The sequence below is a fragment of the Myripristis murdjan genome, chromosome 2 (genome assembly GCF_902150065.1).
Source record: "Myripristis murdjan chromosome 2, fMyrMur1.1, whole genome shotgun sequence".
Classification (NCBI taxonomy): domain Eukaryota; kingdom Metazoa; phylum Chordata; class Actinopteri; order Holocentriformes; family Holocentridae; genus Myripristis; species Myripristis murdjan.
In genome coordinates, this window is record NC_043981.1 from 2081148 (window position 1) to 2105515 (window position 24368).

The 24368-nt window shown below is 41.0% G+C and overlaps 1 protein-coding gene across 2 annotated transcripts in view; it reads right to left on the reverse strand.

The window, feature by feature from the left end:
- Positions 1-3553: 3553 nt before the first annotated feature.
- nlgn4xa (neuroligin 4 X-linked a) overlaps positions 3554-24368 on the reverse strand; it is a 78967-nt gene continuing 58152 nt past the window's right edge. Inside the window, exons 3-5 of one of the 2 annotated variants that reach the window (XM_030074521.1) lie at positions 12745-12930; positions 8118-8907; positions 3554-5050 (exon numbers count right to left, since the gene is read on the reverse strand). In XM_030074521.1, the coding sequence (XP_029930381.1) occupies positions 4156-5050; positions 8118-8907; positions 12745-12930 (1871 nt within the window). In that variant the 3' untranslated portion in view covers positions 3554-4155. The remainder of the gene's footprint in view (positions 5051-8117; positions 8908-12744; positions 12931-24368) is intronic. The other variant, XM_030074530.1, reaches the window with a different exon arrangement.

Genomic DNA, 24368 nt, shown 5'->3' on the forward strand with positions numbered 1-24368 from the left:
GGTCAAACTGGAAGCAAACCACATTATCGCAAACATATGTTCCCTCAACTTCTAAAGAAAGATAATGTCCATAAGTTTGGTCTATCAACAAAAATGCATAGTCAGCAAATAATATCTGAAATGGGGTTTATCGTCACAACATAAGTGTGTTCAAGTAAGAATCTTTGCAAGCAGCTTGTCCATAAGGATATCTAACTAACAGGATTACTAGCCACAGGATCCACTCCATGGTATGTTCTCAGTGTCCTAGTTCCAGGGTTCAAGGCTTAAACAGCAGATTACACATTTCCATTCACATGGGCATTACTCTTGTTTTGTCAGGGGAATATAAGATTGTGGGAACACAGAGCTTTTTTCAGTTTGAAAAATCATTACAATGAGGGATTATAAGACCTTAGGAACATAAATCTGTCAAATGTATCAGCAGAGAAATTAGTTACCTGTCAAGAACATTACATAAGTTACCCATAATTGTTCGGTTTTGTTCAGATGGCAGAGTTGTACATTTAGAAACACAATTAGCCATTCATCACCACTGTTATCTAACATAGATAGACCTCCAACATGGCCGCCAGATGGTGCATTACATAAGCCAGCAGCCCTATAACCCCTCTATACACCTGGGCGGGGGTGGAATTATGAGGTATTTCTTTATCTCTGGATATGATAAAAACACCTGGTGGCATGAGGGTTTTTGGTAGGAGAGATCTGTGCAGTATCCCGGCAACCTATACAAAGATCCAAACACACACACACACTTTCTCTGACTCATTAATAGCAGGCAGCCAGGTTTAGTCATTTTGTGGAGGCGCGTTTTGTGTGTGTAGAAGCCATAGTGCCAGGGAATTTAAAATTTCAGCTGGCATGTGTCCCATGATCCCCTGCTGCCATCACCTCTGAGTCACTCATTTACATGGACAACAACTAATGTAGAAAATTCCTGCTGGTCAGGTACCTTCTGCTGCAGCTGATGAGGAAACTATTGAGGACTATGATTGGGGAACAGTATTTTTAAAGTTAAAAAAAAGGAGGGTGATTTCTGGAGGCCATTATCGTTACCTTGGCTGGTATGCAGAGAGGAGGGTTCCTCACCACTTAGCTGCATATATATTGGCTCTGAAGATTTCATATTCATCTATTAAGGCGCCTGCCACCCGGGGAAGGAATGCAATCAACTGGCTTTGCTGCCGTGGTATTTACCTGCATTTTAATTCATGTTTGGGGAACACACAAGCGAACGTTCTCGCCTCAGCTCTGCGATGAACGGCAAGCGGTCACAGTGCAGTTTTGTGCGGCGTCCTTCCAGAGAGAAAGCGCATTGAAACTCCTTACACCCTCCCACCACCACCACAACCCGTAGACACACACAAACACACACACACTCGCGCACACACTCTTCATCCCTGCCCACTCCTATTTGGTGCACTACCTTGTCACCGAGACGATCGATATGCCTCGGTAATGGCTGCCTGGAGAGCGGTACACTTGAATGACAGTTCTGGGACCACGGTTGAGTGATGGAGCGCTGTTGCCAGCTTAATTAACTTCCAGTCGAGTCTCCAGTATTCAGCCGCCTAACACCCCCTCCCCCATCCCACCCTCCCACCCCCCCGCAAACACCCGCACCACCCCCCCAACCCATTACCCTAAGCATAAACAACATGCCAATTAAAAGGGGGCCCGCGCATTCGTGCTGCTTTGTTTGCACACAAGTTTTGAAATAAATATTCATTTCTATTAGGCTTGCTCGGTGGATAATATATTATGGATCAAACAATTTTGCTAATGAAAGAAAGTTCTCCCATCTCATATGAACCATTTTGTGCATCAGCCTTTACTTATAGAAGGGTTTGCAAATGTCACAGGAGATTGTATGGAGACATCCACTGCGCCTCAGTAACTGCAGATTACTATTAAGGATTTCAATTTTCCCCCTGTCACTTCAGTTTTAAGTCAAAAGCTAATTTGCTTGGCTTGTTCCAAAAGGGATCAATACATTGAATAGTGAGAAGGGAGGTGGGGGGATTTCAAGGCAATTTTACTGAATACAGGACACTCTGAGTGTGTATGCAAATATCAGGGGAGACCTTGTAACCAAAGCAGCGAGCCCACTTTGCTATTCTGCTCAGAAGAGCCTCTTGTTTTCCCTTGGCGAGCACAGCAGCGATTCAAGTCTGAAAGAGTCGCAGAATTTAGCTTAGCTAGCAGTCCAAACTGTTTGCAAATGTTATTCAATGTTTTAAAGTTTCGAGTGCTAGATTGCCAGTATTGATTAACTCTAACTCGATAACTCCATTTGGCGCATTGTGAAACAGCATGCATCCACGTCTGCACAAATGGCACTGCAACTAAATGAGTCAGTCTGCTATGTATGAAAAAGTGTTTTTCCATTGTAGTGATAGCAGTGCAATAGTGTAATAGCCTATAATTCAGCCTGAGCTCCTGCCCTTATTGCTTTACAGATGATCATTCTCAGGCATGCACCTGTACATCCATACGTCAAAACACACATAGTGGACTCACATCCAATCAAACCCAATGATGCCTACCATTTTTCTTTTTTTCTTTTTTATTTTTTTAGAAAATACTGTGATATTTTATTAAAAATGTTGCAGAAAAAGTTTATACAGGTGTCCAGCCAGAAATATCTCTATCACTTAAGGCAAAACCGCAAAAAAAATATCAGACAAACTGAGGATTTTCAAACTCTACGTTAAAACCCTTGTTATCTTGACTGGTTTAGGGACCAATGGCAAGAATATATCTTTTATAGAATTTACAAATGTAGCTTAAAATCTTTTTCTGGTGTACTTTCTTTTGTTTTTTGTTCTTTTTTGTTGTTGTAATAGGATGCAGAACTGAAAAGAGGGTTAATGGTTACCTTTGTTGTACTTTTTATAATAATTAATATCATTAATATTTACACTCATTCACTTGCTTTTGTAACCCAAAATATCACAAGCCTGGCACAATACTTTACATATTGCTAGCATATGACAATTTGAAATATCTAACATATATTTCTTTACAAACATATCCAACTAATATTGATACCAAAAATTCACTGCCTTTTTATTTCTAAATAATACATTGCTGGTCACATTGTAAGCTCAGGCAGTGTTGAGATTGCAAGACATAAAAAGCCCACAAAGAAAACTATTGAAAGCATAACAAGATGATAGCGGGTGATGGGAGTGGATCCAGTCAGTCCTCATTCTCAGACAATATAAATGTCTGAAAATGGAGAGTAAAGCTCTTCTCGGACATGCGATGTCTCAAGAGTGGACACAAAGGAACACACAAGACAGTATGTAATGGTCACCTATAGATGCCACAACGTGCACCCTCAGAGAATGGGATTGTGTTCGCATTTTGGTCATTTCGTGAAAAATAATGAAACACAGGTTGTAATTGGAACAGAATGGATAATGTCTGGTACTGATATATTTACACACACCTCAACAGAAAGCACAAGCTGAAAATTAAAAGCAAAAGATTCCAACCGAAATGAAAACAATAATAGAAGAAGCTTTTTTAATATCTTGTGTTTTGTTTTGTTTTGTTCTGTTTTTAAATTTCCACTCACAACTATATACCCTTTTTTGTTTCTTTTTTTTACAAAGTTTTCATAAATACATTTCAGGCTGGGGGAGTTTGAAATTCTGTGCCCAAGTTGGGTGTATAACACATGGCGGATCATGACAGGATGATGTGTTGCTGTTCAATTGTTCAGTTGTTGCTTTTGAGCAACTGTTGCCACTGTTCTCCAACTATGTATTTTTATGGCACAAAAGCCTCTGAAAAGGCTTCTTTGTCAACACTAAAACCGTTCAGATTGTATTCTAAGGATATTAACAGTCATCCCCTGGTTGCCTGTTCTTTTGGTAAAACTCCTTGAAACCTTCCATGAAGCTTAGCTCCAAATACAGTATTACTATGGTAACATTCACTGTTTATATTTTCATGAGAAGTTCATATTCATTTTATATATACTTTTCAAGAAGGCATGGTAGCAAAATAGCATCTCATCCGCTGAGACTTTTGAGTCTGTGCTTCACACAGTCAGTCACTCATATTTTCCATGTGAGAATAGTGCCGGCCAGGCCCAACTGATCCAGAAAAGCTCGGGACCGGTGCCCTCCTGTCCCAGCGGAGCTATACCCGAGTGGTGGAGTGGCCATGGGGCAGGTTGGTACTGTTCTGGCTGCCACCAAAGGTATTGAAATTGTGCAGAGGCTGCATGCCAGCCAGGGAGTTGGGGATCATGGTGATAGTGCTGGGTGTCATCAGGGGGATGTCGTCAGGCGACCGACGCAGAGTGAGTGTGTAGTCGGGCGGGCAGGTAAGACGCAGTGTGTCGTGGGCCTGCAGCGACTCGCATTCGTGGTGGTGTTCGTGCTCCAGCTGCTGCTGCTTCATCTGCAAAGACATCAGCTCTTCACTCTGCAGGTGGGCCACGTCGTTGGCGGCGGATTGTGTATTGGCCGGCGTCGAGTTGCGCTGCGGGGTGGGAACTCGCCGGTTGGACTCGTGCCGCCGCTTGTCCTTCTTGTAGTAGAGTGCGGCGAAGGCCAGGATATTTAAAAAGAGAAGTGAGGCGCCCACGGCGATGGTGACGCTGAGCTCAGTGGAGTAGTCCCGCTTGGTCTCGATCACCACAGCCGACTCATCTGTCAGGTCGCCACTTTTGCGCTGGTCCGTGGTCTGCTTGGTGTTAGCGGGGGGCACCCCTGGGTGGCGGGTGGTTGAGGGCCAATTGTTCTTCCCTGGGAAACGTTTAGTGTAGGGGTAGGGGGTGGTGTCTTGCGGGGGTATCTTGGTGGTAGTAGATACATACTGGAATAACTCGTTGATGTTGTGGAGATGTGGAACCAGTTCCAGCCAGAAAGCGACCTTGGTGGCGCGGTAGTGGTCTCGGACCCGAGGCTTCAAGCCAATGTGAAGGTAAAGCTGGTCCTTGGGGTTGTACTTGGTCCAGGCCACCTCTTCAAAACGATTGGGCTTTGTATGGATGAACTTTGTATCCTGTGGAACTGGCTGGTTTGGGTCCCTAAAAACGAAAGAGATCAGACAGAACAGCATGAAACCAAGGTGCCAATCTTCCTTTAGGGATGGACATTTAGTATGCTTCTCCCAAAATTCATCATCATACAATAATTATCTTGGATGAAAACATTAAAAGAAAATAATCAGAAAACATGCTCGGTCGCACAATCTTCTGTTCATCTTAACGACCACATTTGAAAAGTAGCCCTATGTGTGAATCTGTAAATGGACTTTTTAGTCAAATCATTTTAAGGCAGCATGGTAATACAATTCAATAATGTAACTGTCCATTAGATTCACTTAGCCCTAATTTGTGACACTTCCAGATGAGTCACAGCTCCAAAAAAGCCAAAGCATTTTCTATTTTCCACCCTCTCTGTTCATGGCTAATGTGTTTCGTGGTGACTCACGATTTGAATGCGCAAGCTGACAAAATGCTCAGTGTCCTTTATATACCGATGACATGTTTCTGTATCTGTTGCCACCGTTTCTTCCTATTCAACACTGCGTGGTGTTTCTTTACTTGAGTTTGGAAAATGAGCTGGCTCTCTGGCGACTTTGTGGCAGTGATTTCATTAACTTTGGAGAGGTGAGGGGGAGTGAAGGCTAGACAACAACCTTGAAGCCGACACACTAGGGGTGTGTGGGGGGCGTGGGGAGGGGGGTCTCTATCTGAATACTGAATAGGCAGGACTCATCTTGAGTCACGCACTGCAGTTTGGGGCCACTGAGGGACACTGATGAACCACCGCCTGCGTATGAGAGGCAGACAGTCAGTGTGTGTGTCTGTTTGAGTGTACATGTTTGAGTGAGAAGGCATATGCATGTGTGCATATGAATATGTGTGCAAACTTTCACTGGAGTAATAAGGTTGAGTGTGTTAATCCATGTCCTATATGTATGTGTATATTCCTGTGTTTGACTGTGAAGGCTGTCTTTAAGTGTATGTGGGTGGTGTGTGTGTGTGTGTATGTGTGTCTCAGCCCTGCTCTCTCCATCTCATTCTGCTGAATAAATGTCAGTGTGGTTTCAGCATGCAGTAGCCTTTACACATCTCTCTATTTCAAAATACACTGTGCAGAATTGCTGAGGATGAGAACCCTTCAGATTCAAGTGACAAAATATGTGGAACTTACATGTAATTTGGTGGTTTACCCTACATGGTTCTCACTGTCGGACCTACTCACTCACTGTAACATTAGCAAAAAAAATGTGCTGTAATCAAAAAATGTAAAAAATAATTCTCAATAAAAAATAAAAGAAAAAATATCAATTAAAGAATAAATAAATAAATGAAGATATTAAATTAGTAACAAATATTTTAAACATGCTGGATGCTTGTGATTTGGATGTTTGTGATTTACTGACCACTATTAAACAGAACAGATATGACAAAACATTACATCAGAGGACTGTCTTGGGACGTCTGGTCATCCTATACAATAGAGACTACTATCACTCAACAGAATGCAAACTAAAGCGCTATTATGTTTGATTTTGGTGTCTGTTGTCATCACTTAATTAGCAAGCTCACCTTCAACTCATTCCTTCCTAGGATGTGGTACATAACAACCCTACACTCCCCTTCCCCAATTCCAGTGATATTCATAATTTCTTACACTGGATAAACATGGCATTCTTTGAGCTCCGGTGCTACAGAAGGCAGAGGAATTCTCCATTAAGGTGTGGCAAGCAAACGCAAAATCACTGCACTGTGAGCGAAACCCCAAGTGGTTAGTGGTTGTGGCATTTCAGCCTCATTAAAAATGTCAGACTCTGCCATAAAGCAAGGTCTGCCCTCCAACTGGTGGCTACATATTGCACGACACATAAGGCATGGTAACATGTGGTGGAGTTTCACTTAAGGCCTGTCATCTCAGCACAAACATATGCTGGAACAATATGCTGCGCCTCTGCCACTGAATTTGCTTAAAAAAGATGATGCTCAAGGCTTCTGGTGCTTATTGAACTGCTAAATACATGCTTTGCTTGCATATGTTTCCATTAAGCGTGCAATCTGTTGATGATGGTGGTAGTTGCTATAGGATGAGGCACCCCTCTTTGCCATATAGGTGTGTGGAAACAGAAGATTCACAGTCATTAGGACTATGTTTTTCGAGCAGGCTGTACATATCACAAGAGGGGGGTGACAGGTTCTTTCAAGCACAAGGATGAGATGTACCACATATTCAGCACTGGCTTGTATCATCTGACAAAAGAGCGGTTTTCTATGTCTTTGAAAACAGTCGCTTTTATAGACTGCTGCGTGTTTCCTATCCCTTATACATATACACTTTGGAGTACTGATATCCATAGTGTACAATAGCACACAGGCTTTTATTGTGTATACACCAAACTGACTCCATTGTACTGAGATCAGGAGAAGTTTGAAAACATCAATCTGCCCGTGATTCACAACAGGAGATTTTGCAAAGAGTGAGAGAGACTAGCTGAAAAATGGGCGCCCTCTCAGTGATGAATCTGCCTTCACTTGCTGCTTTATTGGAAGATCACTGAAACAGCACTGAGAGAAAGGAGCCTTCCTAAAATGTCTATAAGGCAGGCAATCCCCCGCTGATCTGGCATCAACTGGATGTGAGCCAACCCGGGAGCGAAGGGAGCGAACGCTACAGCCTATGAAGCTGATCAAGACTTTATTTATTCACCTTAAAGTGAATTTTCAGTATGACTGGGCCGCAAACACCCAGATACCTAATCTCAAGGTGCATGAAACAAAAACGTGATCCAAATATAAACACGGAACAAATCCTCTCATCAAATCCACCGCTGCTGCAGTACCAAGGGAGGCTTTTACTTGTTTTTTTATTAACCTACACTTGATCTCTGTGACTCATAAGTTAATCACTGCAACACTAATCGTTGTAAAACTTTGTTGTTGAGTTTAGCTAATTACGTAGTCCTGTGATTGTTCCAGTTTTAACAAACACAAAGGCAGGCTGACACGAAAGACACCTTGAGAATCTCACAGAGGAATATGCTCTAGGATTGAAGGTATAACATAGCTGAATAGAAACGCTGGGAAACACAAGAGGAAGGAGAGGAGAACCCACCCGGTTTTAGCAAAGTTAGTCCAGTAGGTCATGACGACAGCACTCAGCATGACGTCGTTCTTGGAGAAATTGCAGTTGAAGAGGTCTGTGGGGCCGATCATGGGGATCCCGAAGACATAGGGCACCTCGTCGCCGTGGGCCGAGTCAGCCCAACTGGGCTTCATGTCGCTCTGACAGTGGTGGTAGAAAGCGTAGAAGTAGGTGGGCGAGCCGTATTGGGCGTGGAGGTCGGCCGTGGCCACCGCCGGAGCCACCCACTGATGATCGGTGAACAGAGCCACCAGGGTCTTGCGCCGGGTCTCCGGGTTCTCCTTGTCTGCCCAATCCGTGTACATGAACTTGATGGTTTCGCGCAGAGTGTCCTTGCCCTCTGGGTAGCCGTACAGATGGTCCACAAAGTCCGACACGGCAAAGTCAAAGTCGTTGGCTGACACCCCGTCCTCGCTGTCCACGATGCCATCGACGAACTTGAAGCCCTCGCCCTGATTTACCCCCAGCATGATGTCGTAGTTGAGGAACTCTCCTTGCTCCATGAGGATTTGGGGATCGTCGGGGATGACGTCGCCGTCGATCACGGGGCCGAAGGCGATGTGGTACTTGGCCGGCGTGATGTACTGCTCAATCAGCTCCTTGTAGTTCTTATTCTGCAGGCACTCCACCAGGTCAATGGTGTCCAGCATGTTGCAGCCCACCTTCTCAGCCAGCGCTCGTGTGTACTTGGCAGGCTGGTAGTTGACCGCCCAGCTGGACAGTGCCGTGCCACTCTGGATGATGGCTTTCTGGAACAGATCTGAGATTGGAGCTTATATTAGTGACACACACACAGTTGTTCTGGCAGCAAAATACTCAGGCTTCACATTAGGTAAAAAGCAACAACCATGTGCTTTGCTTAAAAGCATAAAAATGGGCTTAAATAAGCTCCTGAGTCATAATTCAGTTCAGTGTTTTTTTTATTCTGCTTTAACACTGTTCAATGGCAAAACAGCTCTCATACTGCTTGCTATTCATTTATTTCATTTCATTTTATTTTATTTTATTTTGTTTTCAGAATATCAGAAGACACACAGACTCTACTGATGAATAATGAATGTCACAATTCAATCTGCAAATAATAGATAGCAGCCCAGTCAACCATTCTGTAACTCGATCGCTTTCCATTCCAGTGTGAAACTATTTGAAGGTGAAAAAACAGACAATTCACAGCATTGACGTCACGTCTTTCTGCGTCCCTAATGAGTAAAACCAAACACAATAGATATTCATTGTTTATACTGGAATGACACAATGGGTAATTTTGACATCCTGAAATATTGGTAGTGCGGCTTCATGAACTGGCACTCAGCAAACAGGCCACAATACACCAGGAACACTGGAGTATGTGTATTATTTTTTTCCCACGGAGTCTATTTATATTCTTGCAAACACAGTGGTGACTCAACCAGGGCGACTTGAAAAGTATGTTTTGAGCACACAGCAGACACATCCCGCAAGGCCTAGTTAGCAGCAGTGGAGCTTTCACTTCTCCCACTGTTAGCTGGATGAGGAATATCACGTAAGCCTGGAGTAAGATGTTAACTTAAATACTATGCATACCTGTCAGTCTTTTTATTACCTATTTGTTGATGCATGGCTGCTGAGCCAAAGAAAGAAGCTGATGATTTCCCTCTGTACTGCAAGTTTACAACAATAGCTGCACAGAGCTCAACTTTACAGGAGCAAACGCAACAGAAGAGCAATATCTCTCTAATAGATTGCAGTATATGCCTTATACATCACCAACAAAGGGAAGCAGGACGAAAGGGGAATCTTAGCAGCATGATTAAAAAACAAGATGAAACATTTTGCGCAAAGAGAAATATATTTCTTCAGTGGGTTTTGGATAAAGCTCCTTCAGTTTTTGGGTTGGGACAAGACAATAATGGAGCATATTCCCTTGGATTTTCTGACCTGCCTCCTGCATTCTAAAACAAATGGCTTAAATAAAATATGGAGGACAATTTCTGGATTACACTGATATAAACACATCAGCTATAGTGACTAGAGCATTTATATAGGTTTGTAAATGTTATATCATCCTTGGGTTCCAGAATTTACCTGGTTGGGATCAATAAAGTATATCTATCTATCTATCTATCTATATTTGTTATTATTATTATTATTTCTATTGTTGTATTATTAATTATTATTTTTCATTCTAATTTACTCTCGTGTTTTTTTTTTTTTATTTAGTTTTGTATCATTTGTATAGCTTTGTTTTTAGTTTTTTCTTACCTTTTACCTGCCTCAAATTAACTCTGACGCACTAGGTCACTTTACACATATCCAGATCTTTTACCTTGTCTATTTTTTATAGTTTTAATTTTTATACTTGCTTTCAAGAATCCATACACACTGTGTGCTTTCAGAAATCTGTGTTGCGTGACTGTTTCTAGTCAGTGTATTGTCTACTGCTTTTATATGTTGAGCCACGGCAGAGAAAATTTTCTGTTACGACAGACAATAAAGCTTTCTGAATCTTTTCTTATATGTGTTTTGATGTTTTGTTTGTCATGATTTATCTATCAATCTATCTATCTATCTATTTGTGTGTGTGTGTGTAAAAATTCATCTTAAACTTGTACAGTACCTGAAAGAAGAGGGAACGTCCCCCTCCCCTTTTCTTTCTTTATCCCTTGTATTTATCTATAATGTTCTCTTTGTTTGCGTGATTGTTGTTTTTTTCCCCACAAAAGATGATTAAAAAAAAACAATGAAGAAAGATTATAAAGATAAGATTATAATAATATCAATTGCACCTAATAAATGCAATACAAGATATAAAAGCGATTAGAAATTTTTTGTAAAAGGTAAACCTGATGGACTTTCTGCCAACCAGATGGGCTGTAAGGTTGATTATAATGGAAAGGTGCCGTTTTGGTGAGGCCACACATTGAGAAATGACCTGGGAACTGCAAGATGTGCCTCTGAGAGCCAAGCCTCCTCCTCTCTTTACTGACACGTCGGGTCAGCCATTTTCCTTGCAGGTCACATCAATTTCTTCTGACAAGATTCAGTTGCACATAACTATTCATTTGTCAGTCTGAGTGTGCACCGGGGCCAAGGGGGAAATCCAAGAGGAACTGTTATTTTACTAGAATAACCCTCTGGTTCAACTATCTGCAACGCCTATTTCCATTAATGAAAAAAAAGAAGGAAAGAAAGAAAGAAATGAAGACGTAAATACAGTATGTGAGTCTGGTATCTGTTCCCATCTCGCCCACCTCTTTCCTTGTGGATGGCCACAAAAATATCAAGCGACTGAGGCAGAACTTCACACTCGAGTGAACCGGGACACATACTCTTGGTTGTTATCTCACTACATGTGGCTATCGAACGTGATGCCAGACGTAATCTCATGAAAAGTAATAAAGGTGAAAGCAGGCAATTTGAATAAGCGATACTCCGTTACTACTGAGCTGACAGCTTCTGCTCATTCTATGCATTTTTCTAGCTACCGAATCAAAGCAACAGCAACGCCCCCGTCGTGGTTTCCTTTTTGGGATTCTGGCAAGTGTTTGCTTGCTCTTTTGGTGTTTGATCCAAAATTCAGTTATACTTCCAGTCCTGTATTCATGCACTGTATGTCAAAATAGAGCAAACTCATTAAAGCTGCACTAGGCAAGATTTTTAAGTAAAAAATTCACCCTTGTTAGTTCAAATCAGAAAACGGGGCTGCAACACAGAGCAGCATCCTTTCCTCGCTAATAGAGACATTGCAGACTGACCCGATTTGCCCAAATTAAATTCTTCTCTCGGGTATGGACACTGGTGTAAAATCTTTTCCTTGCTCAGAAAATGATAAATTGAAACCTAAAAGCAAAAATGTTACCGCTACACAGCATCAGCAAGTGACTGCTGAGTTTAGGAAAAGCCGGATTCCCCAGCATTAGATATTTTGTCTCTCTCATCCCCGTGGTGTTCTGTGGCATAAAACATCACAGACCGGCTGGGCTGGCGTGTGAGGGTTACTGAGGCCATGTTACAGGATTTTCGGGCGCTGAAGTTTAAACAGTTTTCAGATAGTTACCTTGCATTTCTATCGATTGGCTGCTTCATGGTGCAGTCACACCTAAAGGTTGGGTTTCTTTTTTGGCCAAAACAAACCAAACTAAAACTCAAGAGCTTGGTGTTTAAGGACCATACCAGTGATGCCACGTTAACGTAATTTCTATAAAATGTAGAAAGTAAGCAGCTGTAGTTTAGAACTCCAATATTATTTTGTTCCATGAATGGCGGGGACTTTGTTAGCTACACAAGCAGAACATTATAAGGTGGGTCTTTCAAGCAAACTCAAATTTTCAAATGGAAGGATTTTGATTATATGTTGTGAAATCTTTAGTTTTGTCGCATGACATGCAAAATAGTTTGTTGCAATGTAACATGTAAAGAACTTGTAGTAAATGGGCCAAACATTCAAAATCACTGGGATGGTCCTTTAATGCCCCCTCAGTGTGAAGTCCACACTGTACTGAAGCTTTTCATCACATGAGGAATAGCAGAAATACAGCAAAATGAGGCAATGGTCGAAAGTGTGTGTCTGACCGTTGCCTTTGAACCAGGACGGACAGACAGGACAGGATGGAAATACCTTCTGAGTAATGTGAGAGGGTAAGTAAGCTGACGCATGATGCTCCGGCACCCGAGCCAAAGATGGTCACTCTCTTAGGGTCTCCTTTGAAGGCCTGGATATTTTCTTTAATCCACCTGAGAGCCTGAATTTGATCCAGCAGTCCATAGTTCCCCTTGGCTGCCTGGTCTCCTGTGCTTAGAAACCCTGGATGGACAAAAACAGAGAAAGGAAGAGCAAATCATCTCAGGTTTGCAAGTTGCTGTTGTTGGATTACCTCTGCCTGTGGAGTTAGACGAGGGCTCTGTTTTCTCTCCACTCCAAAGTTATCAATGAACCTTTGTTGAAAGGTTAGTCATGGGCCAAGAAAGAGCTGATCAGCTTTTCATGATGATTGCTCAAAGCGGGCGTGGGGGTGGGCGTTGCTGATCACAAAAGGTGTGTAACTCCAGCAATAGAAACACACACACACACACACACACACACACACACACACACACTGGTTTAATATTTGGATATACTCAGCATCACCTTCAGTTAAAAACATGAAAAAAGTCTAACTGGCAAAATTAACAACTGACCAAATTTAATTCAGTCAATGTGATGTGGGGAATCTTTGATTTATATTGAGAATTGCATAGCCTTAGCAGAGGTATATACTCTAAGGAGTGCCATCTTTTTAGTTTTGGCATTGATGTAATTTTGAATGAAAATCTGAAATATTATGAACACTTTCCAAATTATGAATCTCACCTCCTGCTGCATAATGCATATCTCTATTGTGTGAAGGGTGAGAATCCCCTTTTAACCTGGCCCCTTCCTGATTTAAGAGAGTTTAATTGGTGAAATCAATAACAGATCAAAGCTCTCGCCTGAATTCATCTACTTTATCTACGGTATTTCACAGAACCAGCAGGGTGTACTCTCAATGAATAAATAGCCTCATTAAAGCTTTAGAGTTATAGTATGAGCCAATATGATCACAAATTGCTACCTTAACCTTTGTGCTGCACTAGATAACGTTGCACAACCAGTCTTGTGTTGGGCTTATTAAGTAGAATTCCACCAATGTCAAATTTCAAAAGCTAAAAAACATAAGTAAACGCATCAGAATAATCTATCTACATGCCAGAATTTGATCTGTGATCAAATAACAACAAAAATCTGTTATGAAACTTCAGAAGATTTTTTTTTTTTTTTTTTTAATGATTTTGTCCCCTGTTACTCCCAGTGTTGAAATGAAACCTGTGCTTTTGATTGAAACCCAGACTAATGGCATATCAGTCTAAGCCCACTTGTAAGCTTCTGAACATTGTGTTTGCTCCTTCAGTCTCTACGAAACCAATAGCATGTGTCAAGCATGTGAAGGGCCTTTGAATTCGATTTCAACCGTGGCTCAAGAATTGAAGTCCTTAAATAGAAATCTCTTCCAGCCAAGTGCCAGTCCGACCAGCTTGGCGGCGTCCTCGAAATCAGAAACTTGTTGACAAATTAGCAAATGTGCCTAAACCCATTACGCGGCTTCCTAAATACTGCCACAAGGGTAACTGGTGGTCCTCCTTGCCAGGCCCGGGAGCGCTACGGCCAAGCCTGGCAGCTGGGCAGCAACTCCCTGTGAGACGACCAAGACGGAGTCAGTGAAAAATGACAAATGGGATGAGGACCGGTGGGAGAGAAGGGTGGAAAAGAGGAAAGGTAGCCTGTGGCTCTTTGATAGAGAGCAGATCCAGTTTGTCATGGTGAAGGTGGAGGGGGTGATGGGGAGCTGGTGGATTACAAGGCCCCTGGCAATCGAACGCACCCTGTAGGATGACCGCAGGCTCTGGCGGCCCTCGCTCCCCTCAGCGCCTCTCCCTCCCTCACCTTAAACCCCTCCGCAGCAAGAAGAAGAAAAAAAAAAAAACAACCTCAGTCTCTCACTTCTCTCCTGCTGTCTTGCAACCCCGCACAACCCCTCCCCCATCTGTCCCCATAAAGGAAAACTGAAGAGAGACGCGTGCCTACCAGGCGCTCCCCAGGATGTGTGAAGATTAGTCAAAGCTTCTATTTCAAAGCGCCATGTCCTGAAAATAGGCTGAATACATTACTAAGCCTATCGCCTGGAGATGCATCGTGGACAAGCTTCTCAATAAGTAAATTAATAACATAAATGCATAAATAAATAAATGAATGAATAAATAAAATAAAGAAAAAAAAGGGTCTTATCTGACTTATCTGAAGCCAAAGAGACCGAGAGAGCACTTGAAATGTAAAATGATAACAATAAATAGCATCGTGCATTATGTTAGTTTAGCAATATGAAGTTCCAGTGCTCAATTATATCTGTGCAAGTGCTCAAATTGACAAGATGGATAACAGAGGAGGACGCTTCAGACAGACTCGTCGTCGATTACCATACTGATACATCCTCTGACAAATGTCCTTTATAAATACCATAAATGGCTTTTGATATCCAACTTGTATTTCTTGAAAAATAAGACGTAGAACATGACAGATCTTGGTTGGTGTTTTGAGGGTGAGGTTAAAATAAAATCACTGTGACGCATGAATCACTGGAAGTCCTTGTTTGCGCCATTAGAAATGCAGGAGGAGTGACAGATGGAAAGAAAGGGTTGTGAACACAGCGTGATCTATGCTCGATGTGCTGTGTTAGTTTCAATCAGTCACATATAGTTCTCAGTTTGACCATTCATTCCGCTGACAAGTTCATGATGTAAAATATTGACGGCGCTTTAAGTGTAAGGGTGAAACATAATGAAATATTGCTTTAATTTAGGCCGAAGACATGGGAATCCATTGGATATTTTACCCCTGCTGCGTCTATAAAAGAGTCACTGCTGAAATCAGAGCCAGAGGAGTCCAGGCAATTCAGAAAATGGAAAAGCACTGGACACTTAAGTAAAACAGAGGAATATTTTCAGCAAAATGAAATGTCTAATGTCTAACATTACAAAGAAAGAAAAAAAAAATGACACTCACTCTTACAGAATTGCTAACGGTTGATTTAAACAAATGATGGCAGTTGTTGCAGGATGGGAGCTGGACTAAGTGCTTGGCTGATGAAACTTTTCCAGACGTTGCTTTAATAAGTCAAAGCCAGTGTTCAGAACTTGTGATCCACCCAAAGCAAAGAGATAATAATTATTACAGCTCAATTACTGTCATCCCTGTGATGGAGCGGCGACCTGTGCGGGGCGCTCTGGTGCCTGCCACCCAGTGAGCGCTGGGACAGGCCCCAGCACTGCCCACGACCCTTATGGATAAACAGTTTGGAAAATGAATCAATGAAAGAATTAATGAATTATTGTCAGCGGGTTTGGTGAATGCATTAAGATTTTTTTTTTCCCAATCAAAAGCTTACAGTCTAAAGGGGACCTATTGTGCTCATTTGCAGCTCTAGGTTTTATTCTGGGATTCCACAAGAGTAACTCTACATGATTCAAAGCTTTAAAAACTTGTATTAGCCCCCCAGTTCATCTTCTGTCTGAGTCACTTTAAGGTCCCCCTCCCAAAAGGTCCATTTTCTTCTGATTGCTCAACTCCAATGCCAACTTTTTTCCCTCAGTGGGTGACAGATTTTTTTTTTTTTACATTTTAGGTGGTCACTTTGGCTTATTTTTTAGGTAAAGGGTTAGGGTTAGCCACAAGCTGGTCATGGAAGGTTGATGCAGGTTTCATCAATTTTATTCAGTATTTTTAAGACCTTTTTAATGCCACTTGAAATGTGATTTCTGACCAATTTCGTTACACAAAATAATAGCAACAAAACAGTCTGACTACAAGCGCTGAAATTATTGGAAACACTTTAGAATAAGAGTACAACAATTAACGTAGGGTTATAATAAACATTAATAAACTTAAAGTTATTATAAACTTAATAAACATTAAGTAACAGTTAACTAACGTTAACAAATGTGTCTAAGACTCATGTACTAATGCTGTTCATGCTAAGGTATTAATTTATATGTTATTTAAGGGTTATTGTAGATATTATTAACATTAGTAAATGCCATAATAATCATTAACTAACAGTTAATTAACCATTATGACATTAACATTAGTTAACGTTAAACCAATGTTAATTGTTGTACTCTTATTGTAAAGTGTTAACACATTATTAGGGCTCTAAAATGTGGAATTCGTTAAAGCATAAAATCCCAAAATCCCAAATCCAAATCTCTTTGAAGTCTGACCTCTAATAGTGTAAAGCAGGATGCCTGGTGTTTGCTGGCAGGTGATGTCACCACCTGTTGTTCTCTGGTTGGTGGTCACATCACCTGCCACCAAAAAAAAAAAAAAAGGCACGCTATGTTTATTTAGAGGGCAGATGTCAGAGATTTGGGTTTGGGGTTTAGTTAGACCTTAAAGTGAGATTTACAGGATGGCCTAAACAAATTTAAAGATGTATGTAGACTTAATACCTGACTAAGCTGCCATTGCTCTCAGCTGTCAGTTTTGTTAAGGGCAGAATGAGTAGGATTTTCCTAAAAAAATGTTTGACTGAAATATAGTGCATTACTATTTGTAGGTTTGTTTTTGTAACCACTTGAAATGATGCTAAGTTAATTTCCATTGTCCCTATCGTGTCAAAGTGGCCCATATGTCAACACCCAGACGGGCTGCTCACAGTTTACATATTGCTCACTGGGCTCTGAACCAAAAACTACAAAATGAAAGCATTAGTAGGTTGAACTGCTGTCGTGTATGTCACGATAAAGAGTATCAAAGTGGACATTTGCTTATGTGAAAAATGTCATGGATTATTTTATCCTTTTAACCGCAGGGGACTTCATCAGATTTAAAAAAAAAAAAAAAAAAAAAAAAAAAGCTTAAGACACATGATGCAGTGCAATATGTGAAAGAGAACAACACTGTTTGGAGATAAGGCTTCTGCAGCGCTGACAGTGACATTGTGATGTCTCACTGGGCCCTGAGGTGGAGCTTCATCATCAGCACAGCATTCCCTTTGCTCTGGGAGGAATGCATTAATCCCCCTCCTCCTCCTCCCTTCTCTTATTTGTATTAATGCTGCCTCGACAAGGGCCGGGAGCTTAATGTAGGTCACTCCCGACAAAGCACAGACTGGACACAACCCAGGTTTGAATGGCAGAGAGACGGCATGTCTTACAGCTGACCGCGCTTTCCGTCTTTTAAAGCCACTGGAAAAATGGAGGACTGACTATAAACATGTTTTTAATATTATTATGAATCTTTAAAGTTCACTTTAGGGTGGCATCCTGTGCACTTGCATTTCATATTTTAACTCTAACTGATTTGATCTCATTGATTTAAGTTTTTTTTAATTGATTGGTGTGGTGTGGCACAACAGTTCAATGTCACATTTCCTTGTGGCTTATTTTACAAATCACATCAGAAAAGAATCTGAAATAACGAAAGGAAAATCTGAACGTTCACATTGTGAGTTCATAAATTTATATATACATTTCCAAAAATGGTCCCAGGATGCTGCCTTTTCCTGCTTTATACTATTTATTTTTTTCAGCTTCATATGAGGCTGTTCTTGTCATTACATTGGACCTCTCTTTCAAATCAGTTTTCCAAAATCTCAATATGGGTCAAGTGGCTGTACCAGTGCCTGTACCATAATTACAAACAATTCAGCAACTGATATATATTTTCTTTGATCCCCTAATAAGCACAACTTAGTTTTTGCATCTCATATAGCGAAACTAATAATCAGGGCAACTCTCTCTAAAATAAATAAATAAATAAATTTATAGTCCACAAATGGGTAAAACTTCAAGAAGTTGTCACAGAATATATGAATAACTCAAATGTCAGATGGACCCTTATTATTCCAAAGTGACAATTTGCTTAAACATGCCAAAATTAAAAATGACCACCCTTGGGTTTATGACATCCATCGGATAAACTCAAAAATATGTGGGAGCAACAGTGTTTTTCCCAAATGACATTTTTTGAGACTTTCAGCCAGCAGCAATAGGTTTTGTATCGCCACAGCACAGCCACTTTGTTCCATTGGAACCAACTAGAACTGATTTAATCTCCACGAAGCATCAGAACTGAAATATGAAATGCACTTTTACCCAATCCTGAAATGCCATGAATGCGTTATCTAAATGCCACAGCATGTCACTGTACACACGTTAAAAACTAACATTATCAGATGACAGCCGAGCAGCATGAATGACACAAATAACACAAAATGGCACTACAAGGCTGCGGACAAACAGCGGCCTGGCCTCATGCCAAGTGCTTGAGCTTTGAGCACAAAATGTTCGGCAGCCATAGTGCCATATGAGTCAGCACACGTTTTCACTTTCATAACACTGCACACGCTGCAAATGGAGAACTGTTGTTGGGACTTTTTTGTTTTTGTTATTTTTGAACGTGGAGTTGCAGGACGCTGAGCGAGGCGTGAGTATTGGTGCATGCTTGATGTGATGGAGAGTTGGAATATCAATCTTATAATGAGAGCGACCATGCTCACAGACAGTAAAAGCAAATGAAAGGGCTACTAGTAACGCTGTAATTTCTGTTTTCTTGTTCGATGTAGTGCGGTAAAGTGCAATGTTTTGCTCTGAAACGTAGTGCAGGAAAAGTGTGCAGCTGTACAAAAGAGAAATACACCAATCCAGTGCCAGTGTGTGAGAACTGGATTGAAGTGTGGTGCTTGAGTCTTGGTTTAGCAGAGAGGTGCTGGACCCAAGTGCACAGTCAAGAGGCAGCAGACAGGTGGGAAGTTCAAAGCCATCACCGGGCAAAATCAAAGTCCATGTTCTTGCAGTAGTTTAGCACGCAGGAGGTGAGGCAGGAGAACGGGCAAGCGCGAGTCTGAGGGGAAGACAAAGGCGGGGTCCAGATGAACACACAGAGATCCAAACCAACGAGGAAGACTCAGCTCGAGGAATAAAGGCCGGCACGCGTGAGAGTCAGGACAGAGACAAACTGCCTCTGAGGCTGCACACTAGCTAATGACAGCCATCAGGGCGAGGCAGCACCGCCACAGTGGCACCTAAACACACAGCGGCGGCAAGCTGAGCTCCCTCAAACAAGAGGACAGCTATGGATTTCAAAGCAAAACAGTGAATGAATCAGATTTATTATAGTTTTGTATTTTTCATAAGTTTTTTTTAAATTTTTATTTCAACTCAGTTTAGTTTCACTTACTTTCCTGAGGCAGTTTGCTCGTTTCTGTTTAGTTTTTAACTAACTGTTTTAGTTTAGTTTATATTAGTTTTCATTTTCTTCTTCTTCTTGTTATTATTATTATTTATAATCTAGGGGATGTTCGTCAGGAGCAAGATTTAAAAAGGTCAGAATAGGTATTACAGTACAAACACTTCACTCACTGACTGCCTGTCATGTGGACTGTCTCACTTAAGACCCCGGTGATGGACTCATCACCGGGGTCGTTACTTTCTTGATTTGACGTATTTCCTGTTGAAACAGGATGTTTGGTTGGCTCTCACACGACTAGGATCTCAGTCTGGAAGAGAAACACAGCTTTATTTGAAGAAACAGGAGGGTGAGAGAGGATGTTTACAGATTTGTGAAGGTTTAGTTGGTTGAAATTTTAATTGACACCCTTTAGTGCAGGATGATGTCATCACTTCAGATACTCTGTTTTACAGGAAGTCATGAGGTCATTTCATGGAGACTGGAAACATCAGCAGCAACGTCTGACCAAACTGATAATGACTAAAACAATGGAGAATTAGTGTGTATTTTTAATTTATTTTCCATAGTTTTTTAAGTACACACTATCATTTCAGTTCGTTCTTTTTTTTTCTAATGTCTATTTTTTAATTTAGTGAACTGAAATATCCTGAGAATGAATGAATGAATGAAAACAAGAGGACTTGATCTATGAAGCAGGGCGAGACGACACACTTTCCTCCTGTGTGTGTAACCTCGCTCCTGCTGCATTTGTATTACACTGTGCCTGTCCAGGGTGTGTGTGTTGGTGTGAGCATGATGAACCAAATATCATGTCTCTATCTATGCTTAATATTGCATAGTTATTGTGTTCGTGTGTTTAGGGGAGAGTGGGGTAATTTGTGCCAAGGGGCAAGTAGTGCCAGTAGTTATCTAGAAAACCATAGAAGAAGTTGGTCATGTGAGCACATATTTTTGAAGAGGCATCCATTTCACTCATCCTGTAAAGAAGGGAGACACATGGCTTCAGAGGTAAGAACATTTCAGTTCAAAAAACATTTTTTTGCCCTCCAAAGTAAAATTTCTATGATCAAGGTTTTTTGATTGCTGTGTTTGAACAATTATCAAAAACTTTGAAAACAGTTCACACAGGTTTTAGTACTTTAGTAAGCTACACCATGAGTCTATACAGTTAGCATGATGTTAGCTCAAAACAGCTGGGGGATGCATTTTTTTCAAAATGGTGGGCTTGGGGTAATTTGTGCCAAAGGGCCTGGGGTAAGTTGTGCCAGTGGCACAACTTGTGATTATATACTATATATTACTTTATTGTATTTTATTGTTATTGTACATTGCCTTCTTACCTTTGATCACTAAAACTATTCAGATTCAGATGAAGATGATTTGCAGGTGCTCATTTTGGAATTTTTATTTTGTTCTGGGTATGTGTTCATGTGGCGCTCGGCCTCGTTATAGAAAAGTGGCCTGTGATCTTGTTAAAATAATAAATAAATGTTAAATAAATATTTTTGTATTGAATTCGTTTTGATTTTATATAGCATTATCATTTGTGAGGTTAAAATGATCTGTTTTACTTCAGTTATCAATGGCACAATTTACCCCAGTGTATTCTCTCAAATGGCACAATTTACCCCGCTTTTTTTTACTAAAGCTATATTTCTCAAACAGTTTATATAAGATCCAAAGTGATTGTTCCCAGGGATGCACAACATCCTAAACTATATGTGCATATTTTAGTTGGAGGCATTATTGTAATCCCCTCGCTTTAAAGGCACTTTAAGTAAATATTGGCACTACTTACCCCACTCTCCCCTATAGCATTACCAAACATTAGTAAACATTGTAACTAAAATATCTACTATTTTTTCACTCAGTGGAGTTACCTCGTCGACTCGGTCAAATATGAGCAGATCTCCCCCAAAGCCAAAGACTAACCAAAGAGACACCGAGACAGAAAATCAAACGCTGCTCCCCCTGCAACAGAAAGGCGCTCTGACTTTCTGGACTCTGGGAGAACTTTGGGTGGTTTCATGGGGTTGTGGGCACAATTTTCTGGTTCATAACATTCAGCATTAAAATGAGAGATCATGATTCGGGCATTAAAACTCAAACAAAAACACGGCGAGACCACACAGTCGGTCCCAAATTAATTGTAAATGGAGCGGCTCTGCGCCACGCAGATTAGAGGCTCGCTTCTCTGGTTTTCTCGCTTTAGGAGACAGTTGTTTGCAATCGCGAATATTGATTTAAGGGAAATCATAGGAATAACATGCAAAGGCTGATTCTCAAAGGCTTTATCTGTAATTTCACTCGCAGCACGGAGACGCAAAAGGCAGTGAGCTCAGAGTAAAAGTCCTCAGGAGAGAGGCAGAGCACAGTGACAACATGACAGTAATAGCGGTTAATTGTGCTCTCTGTCCAGAAGATAATCTCTCCTGCGGCCCCCAGATGAAACGTTAATTATCAAAGGGAGTGATGGGAAGGAAATGGTTTGGGATAAGCTTGGGAAGGTCAGCCGAGCTCATTCGGAGCCATGTTGAGACCCGGCGTCCATCAGATGTGAATGTCCCCGGCTGGGTCAGAGCACATTTTAACAAGCAGGATCACAGAAACGACAGGAGATACAAGAGGAAGGTGAAATTTGAAAAAACAAAAAAAAAAAAAAACAAAAAAAAAACAATCAAAGTCGGACATTTTGTGCGGCCGGCGTCGGTGATTATGGTAAAGCATGAGGGCACATCTGGGGCACGTGGTTGCCTGGTGTTACACATAATATCCTGTGATTGACAGTAAAGCAGGGAAACAAACACACCACAGCTGTCAGAGTGCATCAGCCCACGCCGCTGCAGTCGGGGGGTCGTATCATCTGGCAGATTTTGGATGACGGCTCGGCGGTGACTCACACTCCAAATGGCATTATGATTATGACTGAAAAAGACAAATGTGGACATTCCTCTACAAGTTCCTTGACCTCTCTTTTTTACACTTAAGCTGCAGATTAGCTGTGGTTGGCTAGGCTATGCTCTGCACAGACCAGGGATTTTTTGAAGCTATATTAAAGGATAACACCGATGTAATTTGGCTTTTTTTTCCGCCCGTCACCAGTAAAACCCACTGATGTATTTATTAAGTGAGAGGCCACGACTGCCTGTCCGGCTGAGGGCTTGTCTCACCTCCAACAAGTTATACAATTCATTGTTTTCAATAAGACAACTCAGAGACAGAGAACCAATATCTGTCAAAATGCTGTGTATAATACTGTATAAGCCCCTATATAGGATTTTATAGGAAAGGCAAGTTTTCATCTGCAGTCCCTGGCCAGATGTCATACAGGCTGCCTAAAAGTAAGAAGTAAGAAATCTAAAGGGAAAAGACAAAACACAGCATAATTATGGAATTACCAATGCATTACAACAAAGTCGTACGAAAAGTAATCTGCTACACTGACAATTGTTCAAATTAAAATTCATTTTCATACAATTGAAATAATTTGATCAAATGTGACGTGTGACGTCACTGTCAATCACACCGATTGACAGGTTAACGAAAACTATGGCGAAAAGGATTTGTCAACTCCTTCAAGGATGAAAACTACAAAAACTCAACAGAAATTAGCCTCTGTTGACAAAAACATGATGTCATTTTCATCAATAAATAAAAATCAGAGGACAATGTTCAAAAAAGGCAAAGGAAAATATAACTCCTGACCACAAACCTACATACAAAACAGAAGAAGCATAAATAAGGAATGCAGATCAATCTGTGTGTAAAGGTCACTAACAAATAACCTCATTTAACCCCTTGTAGACTATTGTTGCGAATTTGCTTCAAACCTCTTCCAGTCTTAATGCAGCCGAGGTGGTGTATGTATCCCACTGATGCTGTTGATGCATATTTCACACATACCAAGAATTGGATTGGAAGCACTCTACCACCAATAATTTAGCATCTGCTTGAAGGCAAAAACACAAACAATTTATTTTTGCAGATAATTGTAAATAAATTCAGGCAGTAAGGGGTTAATGAGGAAGAGGAAAAATGTGTTGGACTTAAACTTAATCCATACCCAAAGTTTTTAAGAGTAACTAACTAAAATGCATTTTAGTTAAAAGACCAAAACTAAATCAAAACAAGCTGTGAAAACTGGCAAATTAATTATAATTCAAGAGATCTTAAAAGATATTTTGACTCTAACTATAATAAAGTACAAATATATTTACCATTCTAGTGGTAGTCGGATTGTAATTACAGATCTCTTGAATTATAATTCATTTTCACTATGGACAATACATCAGTGGGACGTTATGGCAATAGGGAAAAACATTATAGACTGTCGTTGTTGAAGTGCAAGGTGATCTCAGGTCAGCTTAATAAACCAGTGGCTAACAATAGACCGAGAGAAAATAAAGGTGCCTGGGTCTTCTTTAATGGGGGGTTGAAGTGACTCATCAGACGGCAGCAGCCTCTGAATCGCAGCCTCTCGA